This window comes from Myodes glareolus, chromosome X, assembly GCF_982192425.1.
Source record: "Myodes glareolus chromosome X, mMyoGla1.1, whole genome shotgun sequence".
NCBI classification, from domain to species: Eukaryota; Metazoa; Chordata; class Mammalia; order Rodentia; family Cricetidae; genus Myodes; species Myodes glareolus.
The window spans coordinates 76,956,815-76,974,717 of NC_142053.1; the positions used below are offsets into that span (position 1 = coordinate 76,956,815).

At 36.8% G+C, this 17,903-nt stretch overlaps 1 protein-coding gene across 2 annotated transcripts; it reads right to left on the minus strand.

Annotated features, from left to right (window-relative positions):
- Positions 1 to 9,422: 9,422 nt before the first annotated feature.
- On the minus strand, positions 9,423 to 16,081 carry LOC125389324 (lysophosphatidic acid receptor 4-like). Of its 2 annotated transcripts, XM_048417837.3 has the most exons (3): positions 15,603 to 16,081; positions 11,308 to 11,408; positions 9,423 to 10,957 (listed from the first exon to the last, which is right to left on the minus strand). In XM_048417837.3, exon 3 carries the CDS (start codon positions 10,915 to 10,917, stop codon positions 10,279 to 10,281), a length of 639 nt encoding a protein of 212 aa, XP_048273794.1. In that variant the 5' UTR covers positions 10,918 to 10,957; positions 11,308 to 11,408; positions 15,603 to 16,081; the 3' UTR covers positions 9,423 to 10,278. The 2 variants fall into 2 exon arrangements, with proteins under 2 accessions (XP_048273794.1, XP_048273793.3); XM_048417836.3 differs by lacking the exon at positions 11,308 to 11,408 and having other exon boundaries at positions 15,603 to 16,079.
- Between the last annotated feature and the right edge of the window lie 1,822 nt (positions 16,082 to 17,903).

Here is a 17,903-nt window from a genome sequence, read left to right on the forward strand (position 1 = left end):
CCAGTAAGGCTGCAACACCTCCCCAGTCAGTGCTCCAACTGGGCACCAAGTCTTCACACCTCCCCAGTCGGTGCTACCAACTGGGCACCAAGTGTTCAAATACATGAGCTTATGGAGGACTTCTCACTCAAATGACAACACTTGTTTTTGTGCCTTTCTTTTTGGTAAGAGACAAGAGTCTGCCTATTTCACCCAGAAAACACCCTGCCAGCTGCTAGCTCATATTTTTGAATGCATGTATTTTTGAGTCAAACTAAATTATTCCCCAACATATATTGGCAAATAGAGCACTTGGTGTGAATAAGAAAATTTCAAAACTGTATCAGCAATTTGGTGTGGGAGAATTGTCTGTATTCTGTCAATCACATTTTAATAAAATGCTGATTGGCCAGGCAGGCAGTATAGGTGGGAAAGCCAGACAGGAAGTAGGGGTGGAGCAAAGAGACTGGGAGTATTCTGGAAAGCAGGAAGCTCCCTCCGCAGTTCTGCCCAGACCACCGGAGAGGAAAGATGTAAGCTGCCCCACTGGAAAAGGTACTGAGCCATGTGCTAACGTAGATAAGGATAATGGGGTAACAAAAGTTATAAGAGTTAATAAGTAGCCTGACCTAATGGGCCAATCAGTTTTATAATCTTATGGAGTCTTGTGAGTGATTTTCTTTGGGCTTGCCGGCTGTGGGGTACTGGGCGAGACAGATACCCCAACAAGCTGGCCTTCATGTTACAGCAATTGAATTTTTTCCTAAAAAGTACAAAAAGATGGAACAATTTAGCATTTTGAGTAGGACTTTGCTAAGATGTATTACATTCTACTAAACATATAATAGTCATTTTTTTTTCATGCAGGCTCCTTAATAGCTCCCTGAGTTAAGCAGTACTTTTACGCTATGTTCTTTTAGGTGCCTTTGTATTTGCATAAATGTGTGTCCAGATGAAATTATCCCAAATTTCAATCACCAGTTTGGTATTCTGTATCTTTTTGCTGACTAAAAGGTGATGATTCTAAATTTAGTGTATCCATGAATGAATTTATAGTCCTTAATTAGAGTCAGTTTGAGAGTTACTAGATAAAACAAGATAATAAGCAAGTTAATTTAATTGGGGCTGTTATCTGTCACATATTCTGGAAAAAGTTGGCAGGCTTGGCAAAAATCAATATGCCTGGAAACTTAGAGGTTATTTCCCTTTAATTATAGTTTTGAAGATGCTTTCTAGATGGATGAAGTTGTTAGAAACTTATTTCCATTCCACAGAATCACCTGGCTTAACTGATGTGTAGTTTTTGTCTGGATTGATATTTCCTATCAATAGAGAATTACTGTGCAGTTTTAACATGTGTTTTTCTGAATTTAACATGTGAAATCATTGCTTTCTATATCAAGCAAGAATGGTAAAGTAAATAGATGATGTTCACTATTATTTTCAAAGTAGATTCGGAATACTTTCCTAAATTATATGGGTTATCTTCTGCTCTGACGTTTATGCTTACTGAGTTACTTTTGGCTAGATAGCTGTCTCTTGCTCTAATTCAGTGTTCTTAAAAGGTCATTCTTAGTTATGAAAGAACACATCTCTCTGTACCTTGGAGACCCCATTGCCAAGGATGTATTATGACAAAGGTACTTGCAATGACATAAAGAGGAAAATCCTCTGACATAATCAAAGTGGCAAATGTAGTCTGCCAATATTTTTAAAAGAAAACAAAATTCTCTCACATAAATCTCCTTTGGCAAAATGCATTTCTATCTGTAATTCACAAAGAACAGTTTTGCAACCTGTTTTGTTTTCTTAGAAAGTCTTTTAATCATATTCATCATTTTCTTCTGTTCTACATAACCAACTTAGTATTTGATAATCAGAGGATGGTGTTGTATCCAAAAACAAAGGCATTAAAAGTTTTAATAAAGTAAGAAACAGTCTGAAGATCATCTATTCTAGCTTCTTAACCCCTCAGCAGGCAGGCTTCATCCTAATTTCACAAATGAGATGCATACACGGTTCATCTGTCCACAATGGTTGGGACCAGTTCAATGTATTTAGTAATTAGTGCTCCTCTTTGTTTTTAGATTTTTCGTTTTGATTTGTGATTTTTTATCCTACTTGTTTTTTTTTATCAACACGAATAAACTTTAGTCATTGCATAGTCCATTTACTGATCATCTTTTACTAGATTCACTCAGACAATATCTTCACAGTTTGGCTTTGAGTAAACGCCCTCATGATCTCAATTTATGGTTTCTGGTTTTGACTTGAGCAACTTAGTGCCTAAGAATGGGATTGAGATTTTTTTCTTTAGGATTTCTAGAGTATATTTTATTGTCCGGAAGCTACTTTGAACCTATTTCACCTTCTCAGACCCATTAAATAGTCCCTCAAATTTTCAATGTGTCATGTTCTTGCCTTTTACTCCATGATACTAGATTAATGACATTAATTTGAGGTATGCCGACTTCTAAAGACCTTAGGCCAATCCTCACTTACCTTATAATGCAACACTGAAATTGGTTCTCCTTTGAATTGATCTCTCTGGATCTGAATATCTCTATGATTTATTTTATTAAGGTTTTCTAAAACTTGTATCTTAGCACTCACATTAACCAACTTTTTTAGTAAGAAAGCACAAATGATAAAATTGATGTTTATAATTGAAAAAAGACATTAAAAAGTAACGTTAGAGTAATAAATACAAAGATTCTAGAAACTTTAAGTCATTGTGTTGTGTAGAAAATACATGCTACTCCTTTTAAATCAACCCTACTTCTCATGAAAGTCCCTAGAAATCCTTATTTTGACTCTCTATAGTTTGTTTTTTGTTTTTTAGCCAGAATATTATATAAATGAAATTACACAAAACACAATTCATTCCTCATTTGGCCTTTCTTCTTTTTTTAAAAAATTAATTTACTTATTTTATATATGACCACAGTTTCACTCCCTCCTCTCCTCCCATTCCCTCCTTCCTCCCCTTTGCCTCCCCTCAATCCACTCCTCTGTTTCTATTCAGAAAGGGGGCAGGCCTCCCATGGGTATAAACAAAGGATAGCATATCAAGTTGAGGTTGGACTAAGCTCCTTCCCTTGTATTAAGGCTAGGCAAGACAGTCCAGTATAAGGCCTAGGTTCCCAAAAGCCAGCCAAAGCCTTAGGGACAGCCCCTACTTCCACTGTTGGGAGATCCACAAGCAGACCAAGCCACACAACTATCAGATACATGCTGAGTGCCTAGGTCAGTCCCATTCAGGCTCCCTGGTTGACAGTTTAGTCTCTGTGAGTTCTTATGAGTCAGGTTACCTGTTTCTGTGGGTTTTTTTTTTGTGTGTGTGTGTGTGTGTGTGTGTGTGTGTGTGTGTGTGTGTGTGATGTCCTTGACCACTTTATTTCCTATAATCCTCCTTCCATCTCTTTGGCAGGATCAGCCAAGTTCAGCCTAATGTTTGTCTGTGGGTCTCTGCATCTGTTTCTATCAGTTACTGGATAAAAGCTCTCTGATGACAACTGGAGTCACCAATCTGATTAGAGGAGATGATCAGTTCACGCTATCTATCCACTACTTCTAGGAGTCATTCTTGTAGATTCATGGGAGTTTCCCTTGCATCAGGTTTTTACCTAATCTTGAAAAGCACCCCCCCACACACACACACACTTCCAGTCATCTCTTTCAGTACTCTCACCCTCCACCAACATCCTAACTTGATCCCTCAGGTTCCCATGTCCACCCACCCCCAGTCCACCCAGGGGATCTCTTCGATTTCCCCTTCCCAGGGAGATCCATGCATCCCCTGCTTGGGCCCTCCTTTTTACATAGCCTCTCTGAGACTGCTGTAGCCGGATTATCCTTTACTTTACAGCTAGTATCCACTTGTGAGCGCGTATATATCATGTTTACCTTTCTGAGTCTGGGTTACCTCACTCAGGATGAGCGTTTCTAGTTCCATCCATTTGTTCCTTTGTTTTGTTGTTTTAGACAATGTTTTACTATGTACCCTGGCTGATCTGGAATTTGCCTATGCAGACCAGACTGGCCTCAAACTCACAGAATTTTGTCTGCTTCTGCCTTACTGGTGCTGAAATTAAAGTCATGTATCAACAGAATAGAATACAGAACCCAGAAATAAGTTGACACATCTACAATTGCCTAATCAGTTTTTGAGAAGGGTGTCAAAAACATACATTTAAGAAATGTTAGCTGTTTCAGTATATGGTACTAGAAAAACTGGGTACCCACATGTAGAAATATGAAAGTAGATCCAGATCTTGTATCTTGAATAAAAAAGCAATTCATTATATAACAGAGACATTAATGTAAGACCTGAAATTCTATAACTGCTAGAAGAAAACATAAATAAAACATTTAAGCATAGGCAAAGACTTTATAAAAAATAAATATCTCAAAAAATAAACCTAAGACCTGACAAATAGGATTGCCTACAATTAAAAATTTTATGCTTAGCAAAGGAAACAACCACCAGAATGAAGTGACAACCTACAGAATGGAGAAGAATCTTTACAAACTATACATCAGACAGGAGATTAATATCTAGAATATATAAAGAAATATAAAAATTAAATATCAAAAGACTAATCATCTGATCAGCAAGTGAGCTAGTGAACTGAACAGTCAGTTCTCAAAAGAAAAATAAATGGCTAAGCCATATCTGAAAAAAAGGTCCAAGATTTTTATCCATCATGGAAACTGTTTTGAAGATCTATCCCATGCCGGTCAGCATGACTGGCGAGGAAACAAATGATAACGAGTACTAGTAATGATGTGGTGAAACAGCAATCCTTATGCTTCTTTTGGTACTGTAAAGCAGAAAAGCAGTATCAAAATAAGCACAAGAAGCATCTCAAAGAAACCAAAAAACTCTACATAGGGCCATCATCTGACCTGGCTATAGAACTCCCAGATATATAACTGAAGGACCTTATGTCAGCATGCCACAGAGATACTTGCACATTCGTGTTCACTTTTGCTTTATTCACAATAGCTAAGAAATGGAAGAAATATTGACACCCCTTCACACAAAAGTGTAAAAACAAAATGTGATTCATGTACGGAATAGACTTTTTTTTCAGAAAAATAAAATGATCATAGGACATAAGCAAGAAAATGGATAGGACTGAATATCTTATTTTAAGTGAAATAAGGAAGGCTCAAAAATATATATCTTATCTTATAAATGGAACACTTGGAATCTAGATTGTGAGTAAGTGTGTGTGTGTGTGTGTTTGTGTGTGCACATGTGTGTTTGTGTGTGTGCGTGTGTTTATTTGGCTCAAGGGCTAGAAGAGGACCATAGGAGTGGTGATAAAAGAACAAATTATAGTGAAATATATGAAGGAAAATTCATAATTAGGCGCATCTCTTTTATATTTAATAATTTAACTTTAAAATCAATAAAATGGAAACAAACAAATGTTTCTAAAAAAAGAGGAATTATTTCAACATCTCAGTCTGCTTTCCATTGTTATAATAAAATATCTAAGGTGGGGTAGCTTATAAAACGGAGATATTTGTCTCACATTTTCAGAGACAGAAATAACAAGATCAAGGAGACCTATCTAGGTAATCCTTGATAGCATGGTATCAAATCAATTCTGGTTGTCATAACTAGGAAAAAATAAAGAAAAAAAGGCATTTTTGGGGTGAATAACTGCATACCAGTATCAAAATATGAATTCATTTTTCAATAAGAATGAAACTACATCTGATTCAGTAGCTATAATTGAAGTAACTTGAACCTGGTTGGGTTTGCAGTAACACACTGTCCTCAAATATCTTTTTCTTGCTTTGTTTATCATCATCATCATCATCATCATCATCATCATCATCATCATCATTATTATCATTCAGTTGTATCTGGTGATTAAGTGTCTTCACATTTTGGAGCTTGCTGGAACCTGAGTGTAGCTATATGTCACGAAACAACAACTGATAATCTTGCCTGGGATTAATAGCAAAAATTTTAAAATTACGTTAAATTGTCAGGATGTGGTGATAATCCCAATATTTAAATCATTTAAGTCCTTATGGTAATAGTAACAACTGATGTCCCTCCCAGAGAATCAACATTGCTTCTGATTTATAATTTCCACTCTAGTGGTTTCCGCTTGACTTTTCCTGCCGTACTAAATAGTCCTTTCTCTACAGATCAGGGTACTAACATGGGATTTTGTAAGTTATTAAGTATGTCTGTTGTAGTTAATTATACGTCCTGGAACTGAAGAGATAATGGAAAAAAATAAATTTGGCAAGACATTAGACATAAGGGTGGGGGCTGAGCTTCACTGATCATTTATCCCTTAAATCCCTCCATCCTGACTGACATATCACAGTGATGTTTGGGGGTATTTTGAAATTAGTGCCACTTCAGACCCTCTACCTATCAATCTTACAAAATCTATTTCCTGTTTCTCAATGCAAAGTCACCCTAGTAAGTAAAGCCACTGGACCCTTTGCCTTATGGGATGCTTAACGGTAAAATTATAGGCATACCCCCTTACACAAGGACACATAACCTCCACTTAATTCAAGTGAATATGGTCTGAAAATTGGCATTAGATGAGGAAATTGGAGACTCCTGTTTCTCTGTTGTTATTATGCAGATTAGGTTAACATGAGACTTAACCATGCAGCCCAGGCTGACCTTAACTCATGGTTCTTCTATCTCAGTTTCCTGAGTTCTGTGATTACAGGGATGTACTATCATAGCTAAGCTGCTGCTGCTGCTGCTGCTACTACTGATGCTGCTGCTGCTACTGATGCTGCTGCTGCTACTGATGCTGCCTCTGCCGCTTCCTCTACCTTCTCCTCCTTTTCTTCTTTGTCATTTAGCCAGCTTTATGATTCAAATTTCAGTATTCTTTACTTGGCCTAGAATTCTTCAACATATGAAAATCAAAAAAGAATTTGATAAACTTTCTAGATGTATTCTATTTCTTTTCACAATGATCAATAAACTAAAGCTATATATTTCTGACTCTGTGCACTAGACTATTCTGAAGACTTCTTTGATTGTAGAGCACATTACTGTAACTATAGTCTTATTAACTTTGGTGTTCTATGCCACCAATGGGTTGATAGCATCCCAGACTCTACTATTCTATTGTGATTAGGAATTCCTTTGTGATATAAATTTTTGTCTACAGAAAGAAACCACAAAGTTCTTCAAGAACATTAGCCATAAGATTTAGAAAATTCTATTGTTTAATATTTACCTAAAATTACATACATGTTTGTATACATTTTAACTAATGTTATGTCACTTGTGATGACAATACTTTATCCCCAAACCATAGACGCTCTATGCCAAACAAGGGAAACCTCCTTTTAGGGTTTTTCAGGAAACTCAAAGACAGACTTTGCTCTTATGACTTATACGTTATAGTCATTGCCCTTTGTTGTCTTCCATAATAAAATAGTAAGACCCTATTGGTGAAGAAACCACATACTTTCGAGACAGGAATTGGAGAAACTAAACTTGGTTCTGACCTGGAAGCCTCCTCTTCAACAACTACCTCTCATAGTATGTGAAAGAGACATGTGAGCTGCTGAGAAATTAAAGCAATCAATAGTCTTATCCAGCTGTGATGCCTAAGAACCACAACAATGACCAGCACAGATAGATGCTCCAAAAGATACAATAGTGGTGATTATAGCTTGGGGGTAAGCAACAGGCACCTGATTGGATCTGAGGAGGAAATTCATGCTTTACAGTAGACTGAATCATCTACACATGGCTGGTGAGACCGTGGAACCTCAGCGAGCACATACTACTGCCATTTTCTAAAACCACTATAATTTCAAGCTAAATTTTAAACATTTATACTTATATCAAAAGAAAAATGTAGTTTTTCCCATCATCAAAGAAGGTTTATTTTTCTTTTTCTTTTCAGCAGCAGTAATAGACAGAGGCCATTACAGAAAGTCAAAGTGCCGTTAACAACTGACCATCAAATGCCCTTCCCAGTTAATACATTTATAACACAAATCCTTTACTTAAAGCTGAAGGAATGTAGTGGAGAGGAGACAGAAAAATTGTAAGAGCCAGAGGACCAAGAGATCTGTTACAAGACAGTATCTTCTTTAAAAAAAAAAATTCAAGAGAACCAACACCAAAGAGAATGGATCTGCAAAGAGTTTCAACGAGGAGCAGAAGTGAATATGATCAAAACACAGTATGAAAATCTCAAAGAAATAATAAAATACATTATTTTAAAATGAATGTTGGCAATCTCTAATAATCCTTTTTTTCATGCTCATGGAAAAAGAGTGTGTGTTAATCACTCTAACATTCTAATCTCCATACACTTATTTGGCCTAATCCAATGCTATGTCCTCCTTACCATTAGACTCCACCCTTAATATCTATTACTTAACATTTTACTAATGTTCCCATCTGTCTAAATTAGAAAACTCATACAGTTCTTGTACATCTTAACAAACATCCTTATGCAACACACCTCATCTTTTAGTGCTTGCTGGGACTTGAGTTTAATTGCATACCCCGAATTAACAGAGAGATATAACTATAAGAACCAAGGAAGAGACTTGACTGGTGCAAGACAGCCTTGATATGAGATTCTGTAAGAGTTTTTTTGGCAAAGGAGAGTTCTTCCTTTGATGAGACTGCTTCTACTGACAAAAGGAACTTGGGTAACCTTAGGGGTTCAGTGTCTTCAGGTCTTAAACATGTAACCATTTACCCCATGTCAATTTTGAATATCCCTTTCCTTCCCAATTAATGTCTTCACTTAACAGCAGACATCCTACGAGGTTAGAAGTTCTATTGAAGCTGTAACTTGCTCAAATAAAAGTATCTAGATTCGACTTTTTATCATGTCAATTTTGTCACTACAGGGAAGAATCTTTCAGAGAAGATTTCGATGTTTTCAAACCATTACTTTAGCACTTGACCTAGGAATTAAAAACCTCTAATTTATCCCTTTCTTTTTCCACTTGGCAAAATTAGGAGCAATTGTTTAATCTCTGTAAACTCACTAGTTTTATAAGGATGCCCTAGGGTACCCAGTGAGGTGTCATAGTACATGCCTATCATCTCAACACTTGAGAGATAGAACTGTGAGGATCAGGAGTCAAAGACTAGTCTCAGCTACATAATGAGTTCAAAGCCCCCCCATTTGTATGTGTTCACCAAGAAATTTCATTGATTGTATTCAATCATGCTATTTTATACCTCTTGCCATATCATCCTATATACTATTAGAGTCCTTTTTACTACTAGAAATAGAGACATCAAAACTCTTAAATTCAGTTACATTAGAGAAGAAATGTCAAAATCCCAAAACTAATTCAGAAAACTTGTAATACTGTGTTTCTATGGAATGATTCTCAGTAGCAAAAATCAGCATTTGGGTTCTCCAAAATTAAAACTAAAAATAAACAGAACATACAGGATATGATATTTTCTCCTTATGTTTTTATTTTGAGATTATAATACTATTACAGTATTTTTCCCTTTTCTCCCTCCAAACCACCCCATATATCTACCCCTCCTTGCTCTCTTTCAATTCCTGGCCTCTTTGTCATCAATTGTAAATGCAGAAGAGAGGGTGGAAAGATTCTAAGAGCTGGTAGATAAGGGAGTTTTCTATGAGACTTTCTCTCCTAGTAATGTCAGAAGCTACATCCATGAAGTCTCACCAAGATGACTGCCTAAACAGGACCTGAACAAAGACAATGCCAACAGACAGGCTAACATGGAGAGGAAAAGCTCACAAGGCCTCAACCCTAGGAAAATAACTACAGGCAACTAAGGAAAGCTGAGAGCAAGAGAAAATGTCTTCCCCAGGGAAAAGCATCAATTGGTTATCCAATCCCAAGTGATCAGTCCTGAAGACATACATACAAGTGTTATTACACAGACTGAGCAGGTTGTGGCTTCTCTTTCTTTTAAGTTAGCCGTCTTAGATGATTTTTCAGAGGTAGAAAGTTCAAACTTTGTGGCAGTGGGCCACAGAGCTGGAAAGTCAGGAACACAGGTGCTGTAGTCTTGAGTCTGAAATGTGCAGTGCAGACAAAAACTTCGAACCTCAAGTTACCAGTCTTCGGGTAGTATTTCTTTTCCTGGAAAACCTGTGTTTTGCTCTCAAGGCCTTCAGTTGATTAGATGAAGTCCATTTTCACTACTGATGTTAGTCTCTTTTTCTTAATAGTAGCAAATTACAAGTTAATTGTATCTATAAAATGTCTCCACAGCACCATTAAACATGAGTGTTTGACAAAACAACTGGGCACCAGATCTCACATTCCTAGAAACTAAATATAGCAGTCCCTGAAATATATTTTATAAAAAAGATAAACATTGAAGATTCTTAAAAGAACTCCAGTCGGGTAAACAAGTAATTTCAACAATGCTGTGGTGTCATAACAAAAATTCACCAATAGCTGAACTTGCCTATGAATGCCAAGATAAGAAACGTTAAAGCCTTTGATGCCCTCAAGCTGATAAAGGAAACACTCAGTAATTACAGCAGCCCAGATGATCTTAGAAGCTACTCTGGCACATCTAACATTCCTTATGTGGCGAGTCTCTACTGGAAGAAACGTAATCAGAAAAGCCTCTAGGCTAACACAGCTGAGTAAAAGGGAACTGGCATGTACATTTGCAATTTGAAAGTTCTGCCTCAAGGCAGATTGAAAAGAAGCTAAAAATGTTTCACTATTTGTCACACCTTCTGTGAGGGTAGAAAAAATGCTACAGCCAACTAAAATGTCTGCCTGAGCTATGTTACTAATAAACACCACAGTGGATTTTCTGGATACAGAAGGAAATGTCAGTATCAGCATGACATACAGACTAGCGAGCAATCCCAGTAGGGTGATGATGGCGTTTGGAGAAGGTAAGACTAGATATTGGATGTATTTGAACACCAGGTACCTTCGGAGGTCTTTCATATGGTCTCGATGTTTTAAAATGTGAAGTTGGGCAGGGTTCCTAGAGTAAGGCAGAGAAGAAAAAAATTCTATAAGATTATATGCAACACAACTTAAAGCCCTTGAAACTATAGTTCTGTGCGAGAGAGTTAGTGGTTTTAATAGCTTTCCCATGATTAGACCCAGTTTCATATTATGTCACACAGACATCTGAAATGACATCTTACTTTTGGTGGCAATTGATGGCAAAGACAAAAATCTTTCTTTCCAGAGCTGGGTAGAAGCATGCAGGAGGCAGAGAGGCCAGCAGATCTGAGTTCAAGGCTAGTCTAGTCTACATAGTGAGTTCCAGGAATCAGTTCTGTGTTAGAGAGTACTTTTCTCAAAGAAAACAAACAACAAAAAAATCACCTTTCTTTTGTTTCAAAGCTTTCTATATATAAACTGATGTCTCAGGGTTTCATCTTTTCTTCTGATCATTTAGAGTAACCAAAGAATTAGAAGAAATTTTCCTGGGGAGATTGATTCATATATCAGAATTAGGAAAATTCTTGGGTCAGATGTCTAGTGGAGATAAAACAATATTCTTCTTGATTAATGCACTAGAAATGAGAGGGAAATGTTACAATTACAATTTCTAAATGAAATTATGACAATGAAAGGAAAGGTGATATTTAAATGTTCTCTTCTCCTTCACACAGAAATTCTTTTTAAAGCTAACTGTTTTTTCTACAGTCTCCCCCCCCAATAATTCTTCACATTGGTATCCTTTGCATTTAAAAGTGGCATGCCTAGAACATTATTTCCATTCATCTGAAATCTCCTGTATGTCCTCTGTCAAATGTACCATCATGACACTAAGGAGGAGCGTTTTGTGTGGCAGCTATTAAAACAAGAGTGCCATGGCGCACATCCTCAAGGAAATCATTACACATAGATAGCATTTTCTAGTTCGGATTATCATTGCTGTGATGAACCAGCATGATCAAAGCAACTTGGGGAGGAAAGGATTTATATGGCTTAGGCTTCTACATCACAGCTTATCATCAAAGGAAGTCAGGACAGGAACTCAAACAGGGCAGGAACCTGGAGGTAGAAACTGATCCAGCGGCCATGGAGGGGTTCTGCTTACTGGGTTCTTTCCCATGCCATGCTCATCTTGCTTTCTTATAAAACCCAAGACTACCAACACAGCAATGGCAACACTCACAATGCGCTGGGCTCTCTCCCATCAATCAATAATTGAGAAAATGCTCTATAGACTTGCCTACAACCTAATCTTAAGGAGGCATTTTTTTCTCAATTGCAGTTTCCTACTCTCAGTTGACTTTTGCCTGTGTTTTGAAATGCAATTTCATATTAAGTGTAAAGTAGGGGTATTTTCACTGCAAAGAAAATTATGTACAAATCTTTGTCTCTGACAGTATCTCAAAATTCCAGAATGTTGTTTGTTATGTGAGATGCTTAAAATTTTTGTTTTTCTTAAGACAGCATGACTAAGAGAAAATATGCATGGAAGACACAATTTGAAATGTCTGAGGTTCAGAAAGCCAATCTGAATGAGTCCCTAGCTGAAGGTTAATAATAAGCTTCAGCCTATCAGGGTCATTAAGCTCTGTTGTCTGTGTGATACTTTATTTGTATTTTTAATAAATAAAGCTTTCCAGAAGGTCAGAGTACAAAGCAAAGGCACCAGAGGCCAAGGAGTGGTAGCAAACACCTTTAACCCCAGAGAGGCAGACGGATCTCTGAATTCAAGGCTACCCTGAGCTACACAAAATGAATTCAGAAACAGATTTAGGTGGTGGTGGTTCACAGTTAATCCTAGTGTTTGGGAGTTACACACCTTAATCCTAGCACTAAGGATGTGGAGTCAGGAGCAATGTAACTGGGCAGCAAGAGAAATATAAAGGGGAAAAGACAGGAACTCAGTGGAATGTGGAGTCTGAGTATTTGTGAAGACAGGATCTTGCCTTTTTGGTATGAAAATTAGGTAGAGGTAAAAAGGTCTCTATAGTGGTTACCTGCTTTGCTTTTCTGATCTTCAGCTTGAACACCAAGACATGTCTCTGTGTTTTATTTTTCGTTCTACAGTTGTCATACCTTTCTGATTTTCCAAGAGACAGAAGTCAGGCTTTTCAGTCAGATAATTCAAATTTGTGATGTGGATCATCAATTCAGAAGTGCTTACTTGCTCATGGAGTGTTCTGCTTTGTTTTTAACACCAGGTGAAGCAGAGCTCAACAGCTGCTTTGCAGATTTTCTTTGGAATCCTACAAATACCACCTCTAGCAAACTGTGCCTGATGAACAGAACTGAGAAACTACTCAACAAATCTGTAGCAAGCCAAATTCAATATCATGTTTAGAATCATACAGCGTGATAACATGGGATTTGTTCCTGGAGTGAAAGGAATACAGGTGCTGTTTTTTTTAATAGTTTGCACTCCTTTAAAATGTGATCCTAAGTTGGCACAGGCCTTTAATCCTAGCACATGGGAGAAAGAGGCAGGCAGATCTCTATGAGTTCAAGGCCAACCTTGTCTACAGAACAAGTTCCAGGACAGCCAGGCCTATTATACAGAAACCCTATTTTGAAAAATAAAAAAAGTAAAAAAGAAAGAAAAAGTGATCCTAATTTTAGTGATTAAAAAAAGCCAAGGCTTTTGTAGGCTCAGTAACTTAAACAAACTCGCATACGACTAAGAAATGCAGGGACTTCTAATACAGGCTTGTCTAAACTGCAAAGTTTGTTCTTAGCATCTCAACATGGTTTCTAAGATTCTACAAGAACTTATCTTTAGATCCTTTTCATTAATGTGAAATTACAGCTTAGGATATCAATATACAAAGAATTTTTCAAAAAAGTCAACCTTGCTATATTTCTTCTTTCCCCACCTTTAAAACCAATCCTTTAAATTCTTCATTATTAAAGTAACTTTGGGATAGTTTTGCAAAGAACATAGGCAACTAAGAAAGGCTGAGAGTAAAAAAAAAAAAACAGTTTTCCCCAGGTAAGAGCACACCAATTGGTAATTCAGTACCAAATGGTCAGCACTGAAAACATATATATAAATAACATCATGCAGACTGGGAAGGCTATATTTAGAAATATAGATGCATATGCATACATGCATGCAATAACATTTTTAAAGACTGAAAATTTGAAAGAAAATAAAAAGGGGTTTATGGAAGTGCTTGGAGGGAAAAAGGGAAGGGGGAATGATGTAAATATAATTCAATATTTAAAAAAGTGGAAAGAAGGAAAAAGTATATCAGGTGATTGGCACAGGCATATCAAAAGACATGGGTTTCAAGCTGCTTACAAATGGAATAAAGAGAAAGACACTCACTACAGTATGAAATGCTGAAAGAAGAAAAATAAATAATGAAGACAAAATAAATTCCCAAAGAAAATTTCTTTTACTTGTCATTATGTTCAAAAGGATTTGAATCTCAAAAAACAACCATATTCAGGTCAGGTCTTATTTGCTACCCCATGTGTCCTTTTCCATTTATCTCTTTTTCACTTTTAAAGCAAGGCCAGATGCATTATTCCAACCAACTTTGAAAGAGAGAGAGAGAGAGAGAGAGAGAGAGAGAGAGAAGGAGAGAGAAGGAGAGAAAGAGGGAGGGAGGGAGAGAGAGAGAGAGAGGGAGGGAGAGGGAGAACTGGAAGAGCACCCCCCATAAAGAAAAATAAATCCATGGGCAGCCAGGCTAATCTTAGGCTAGTTATCACATTTATGTATTTGTCGATGAGAAAGAGGATTGTTTTATAAATAATTCTTAGAGGAAAGTGGGCCAGGGCAGGCAATAGAGTCAGAAAACTGCTGTTTAGAATTCTGTAGAGGACCATATCTCCTGATCTGGGCCAGGAAATCCCACTTCAAAGATCCTTGCATGAGTGAGTACGTGCAAATGTCAAGTTACATCACCTCAGAAGGATGTGAAACCGAACAACTCCGAACCACACAGAAGTGTAACTATGTACTATGATTTCTATCAAAAGCAATCTGATTGTGTTTATCGCTTTAATTGTGGTACTATCTTCGTGGATGTGTGTGTATGCTCAAATTTGTCACATTAAAGGTGATCATTTTTATAAACTATGTTTCATTACCTATTTTAAAAGAGAAATGTAACTCCATTTCAAAAAAATATAGAGCAACCTGTAATTTGATCGTGTGAATTAAAGTTGATGAATTAACTCTGTTTACATTGCCAAGTTTAATTATGGATTCTCACAAAATACAAAGTGACTTTTCTATAAAAGTCAAGTAAATTGTTTTCTGAAGTCAGACTAGTCGAACTGTACAGTTTCGTTTCTTAATATACCAAGACAGTGTCTAATTTGTACTATTATGACACCAAAGATAAAAATATTTGATACAGATTTGTAGCTTACCCTCCATCAGTTCAAAATCCAGAGGAAGAACACAAACAGAAACATGCGTATGTACATGCATACGAAAATATGCTAGCAGGCAGTAACAGATAGTAAGAGTTAGGTACTTAATGAGTACACTGGGTACAACAATTTAAGGCAACAACAACAAAAAAAAACCCCTTCACGTTCACATCTACTGATAATTTGGCTACATTTTTTCCTTCATATCCAAACTGTCATACGTGTTTGTTGAGATTAGTTACAGACATGCTTAATGCTTCTAGTTAGACATATTTAAAAATAGAGGTCATACTTACATGATGATGAAGAATCCAAACAGATACACTCCCCAAGGGGTTGGTGTAGGTAAACAGAGCCAGGGTAAACTTTCTGTTTAGAGGTCTTCTTTTCCGGGCTGCATTTCACTGGAATCCATGGGTAAGCTGTTCATCTAATGGCTCTGCCAAGGAATTTGCTACAGCAGATTTCACAGGAAATGTCTGAATCATTGCTCTTAATAGTTGTGTGTGTGTGTGTGTGTGTGTGTGTGTGTGTGTGTGTGTGTGTGTGTGTAATATGGAAAAGTTGATACTTCTATTTTTGCAGCAACTTCTTATTTTCCCTTTGAAGATGTGAGGAATGCAGTCTTCATCAGATGGAAAACCACCTGAAGTTTTGAACAAGTTAAAGCTTGGTAGTTAAAATCCTTTGTGAAAGAACACAGGATATACATAAACAAATATCCACATGCAAGGGAAATAGAATGGAATTTCAAGGGCGAGTCTGAGTCTGAAGGATAAAATGCCCTAAAATTCATAGCTTCTCGGTGATTCCATAAGAATTTATGCTAAGAAATGCACAGAGGTTTTTTCTTCATGTTAATGGTATTTTTACTATGATTGTTGCATGTGGTGGGGTGGAGAAACAGAGATAGACAGAAGGACAAGCACAGACAGAGAAGACAGGAGATAAAAGATACAAGAAGAGAGAAAGGGAGGAAGAAAGAAAAGAAGAAGGAAGGTTCAGGAATTTAAATCTGAATATTCAAGTAAAAGCAAATTCCAAATACTTCCAGGCTTGCAATGGAGCTTAAGTAACAATATTGTCTTGTATCAATGCTTGTCATCAACTTTCACATAACACTTAAAAAAACCAACACACCCTGTGCACTTATGAGCTAACTATTCCATTTTCAGGTGGCAAAACTCAGCAACACCAATAAAGCCAGGACTAGCATCCACATTTGTGTACTCTTGGCTGCAGACTATTTTCAGTAGAATAATAAAAAAAGAAGAAGTTTACATGTGAAACTGCAGGGGTTGGAAGGACAGCTCAACAGTTAAGAGCACATACTGCTTTTCAAAAAGCAGTTTTATTCTTCACAGTCACATTGGACATTTTATAGCTACCTGTAACTCCACCCCCAGGGGATCTAACATCTTTTTCTGACTTTCCCAGGTTCCTGTATTCACAGGCACATACCCATACACATACACAAAAACCAAAAATAATTTTTAAAAATTTAAGAGTGGTTTGCCTGCATGTATGTGGATTTGTCACAAAGTGTGCATTGCTCAAGGATGCTAGAACAGGGCACCATATTTCCGTGGAACTGGATTGTTAGGCTTCGCGTGGTTGTTGGGAACCAAGTCTGGCTACTTTGCGAGAGCAGCCAGTGCTCTTAACCTCTGAGCCATGTTTCCAGTCCAAAATAAATCATTTTTTTTTAAATGTGAAACTGTAAGGAGTTGAGGAAATCAAATTACAAAGTGTAATAACTCATACTAACTCTTAAATAAACTTTAACTGTATAACTCCCTAGCTTTGAATTTTGATCCCTACCTGTTTAAATAACTTCATATCTAAACAAGATTTATATAAAGAGAAAGAAGACACAGACACAGAGATAGACACAGAGAGACACAGAGAGACAGAAGATTGTTTTGTTGCCAAGAGCTTATCTGATCCAACTGTTTAACTGTTCTGAAAGTAAAGTACTATTGAATAAAACCAGCAATAGGTAAAGAAGTGTTGAGTCCTCTTTCTACCATGTATACAATTCAAACACACTGAAAGTCCATATCAAACACAAAATGACTCTTTGGATCCTACAGATTATACTAAAGTCTTTAAGCGTCCTCCTCCCCCAGATTTGTACCATCTATGTATTTAATCTCATCATCAACACCTCCATTTAAGTCAGCAAGAAAATATTGAATTAGGATAGGAACTAAGATGGACCTCTTTGATGCTTCACATTAAAGATCTGTCTCAGTCAACATAGATAAACTAAAATTTACTCTTTGAAGATAATAATCAGTCATGAACCTTAGTACCCATCCATACTCCAAATTTACTAGCTTATCCCTGAAAATAATATTTTCTGTAAAAAAAGCAGCCCTTTGTTATAAAAAATTAAAAATCAATTAATCAATTAAGAAAACAAAAACAAACAAACAAACAAATGAAAAGCACCAGAGACACTAAGAGCAACGAGTGGATATGAACTTGGGCAACTGAAGGAAAACAGTGTTAGAGTTTGGAAATCAGACTCAATTCTCTGATATCTAGATGCCAAAATTCAAGTAATAGGACTCTTGATATTTTCAGGGCCAGAA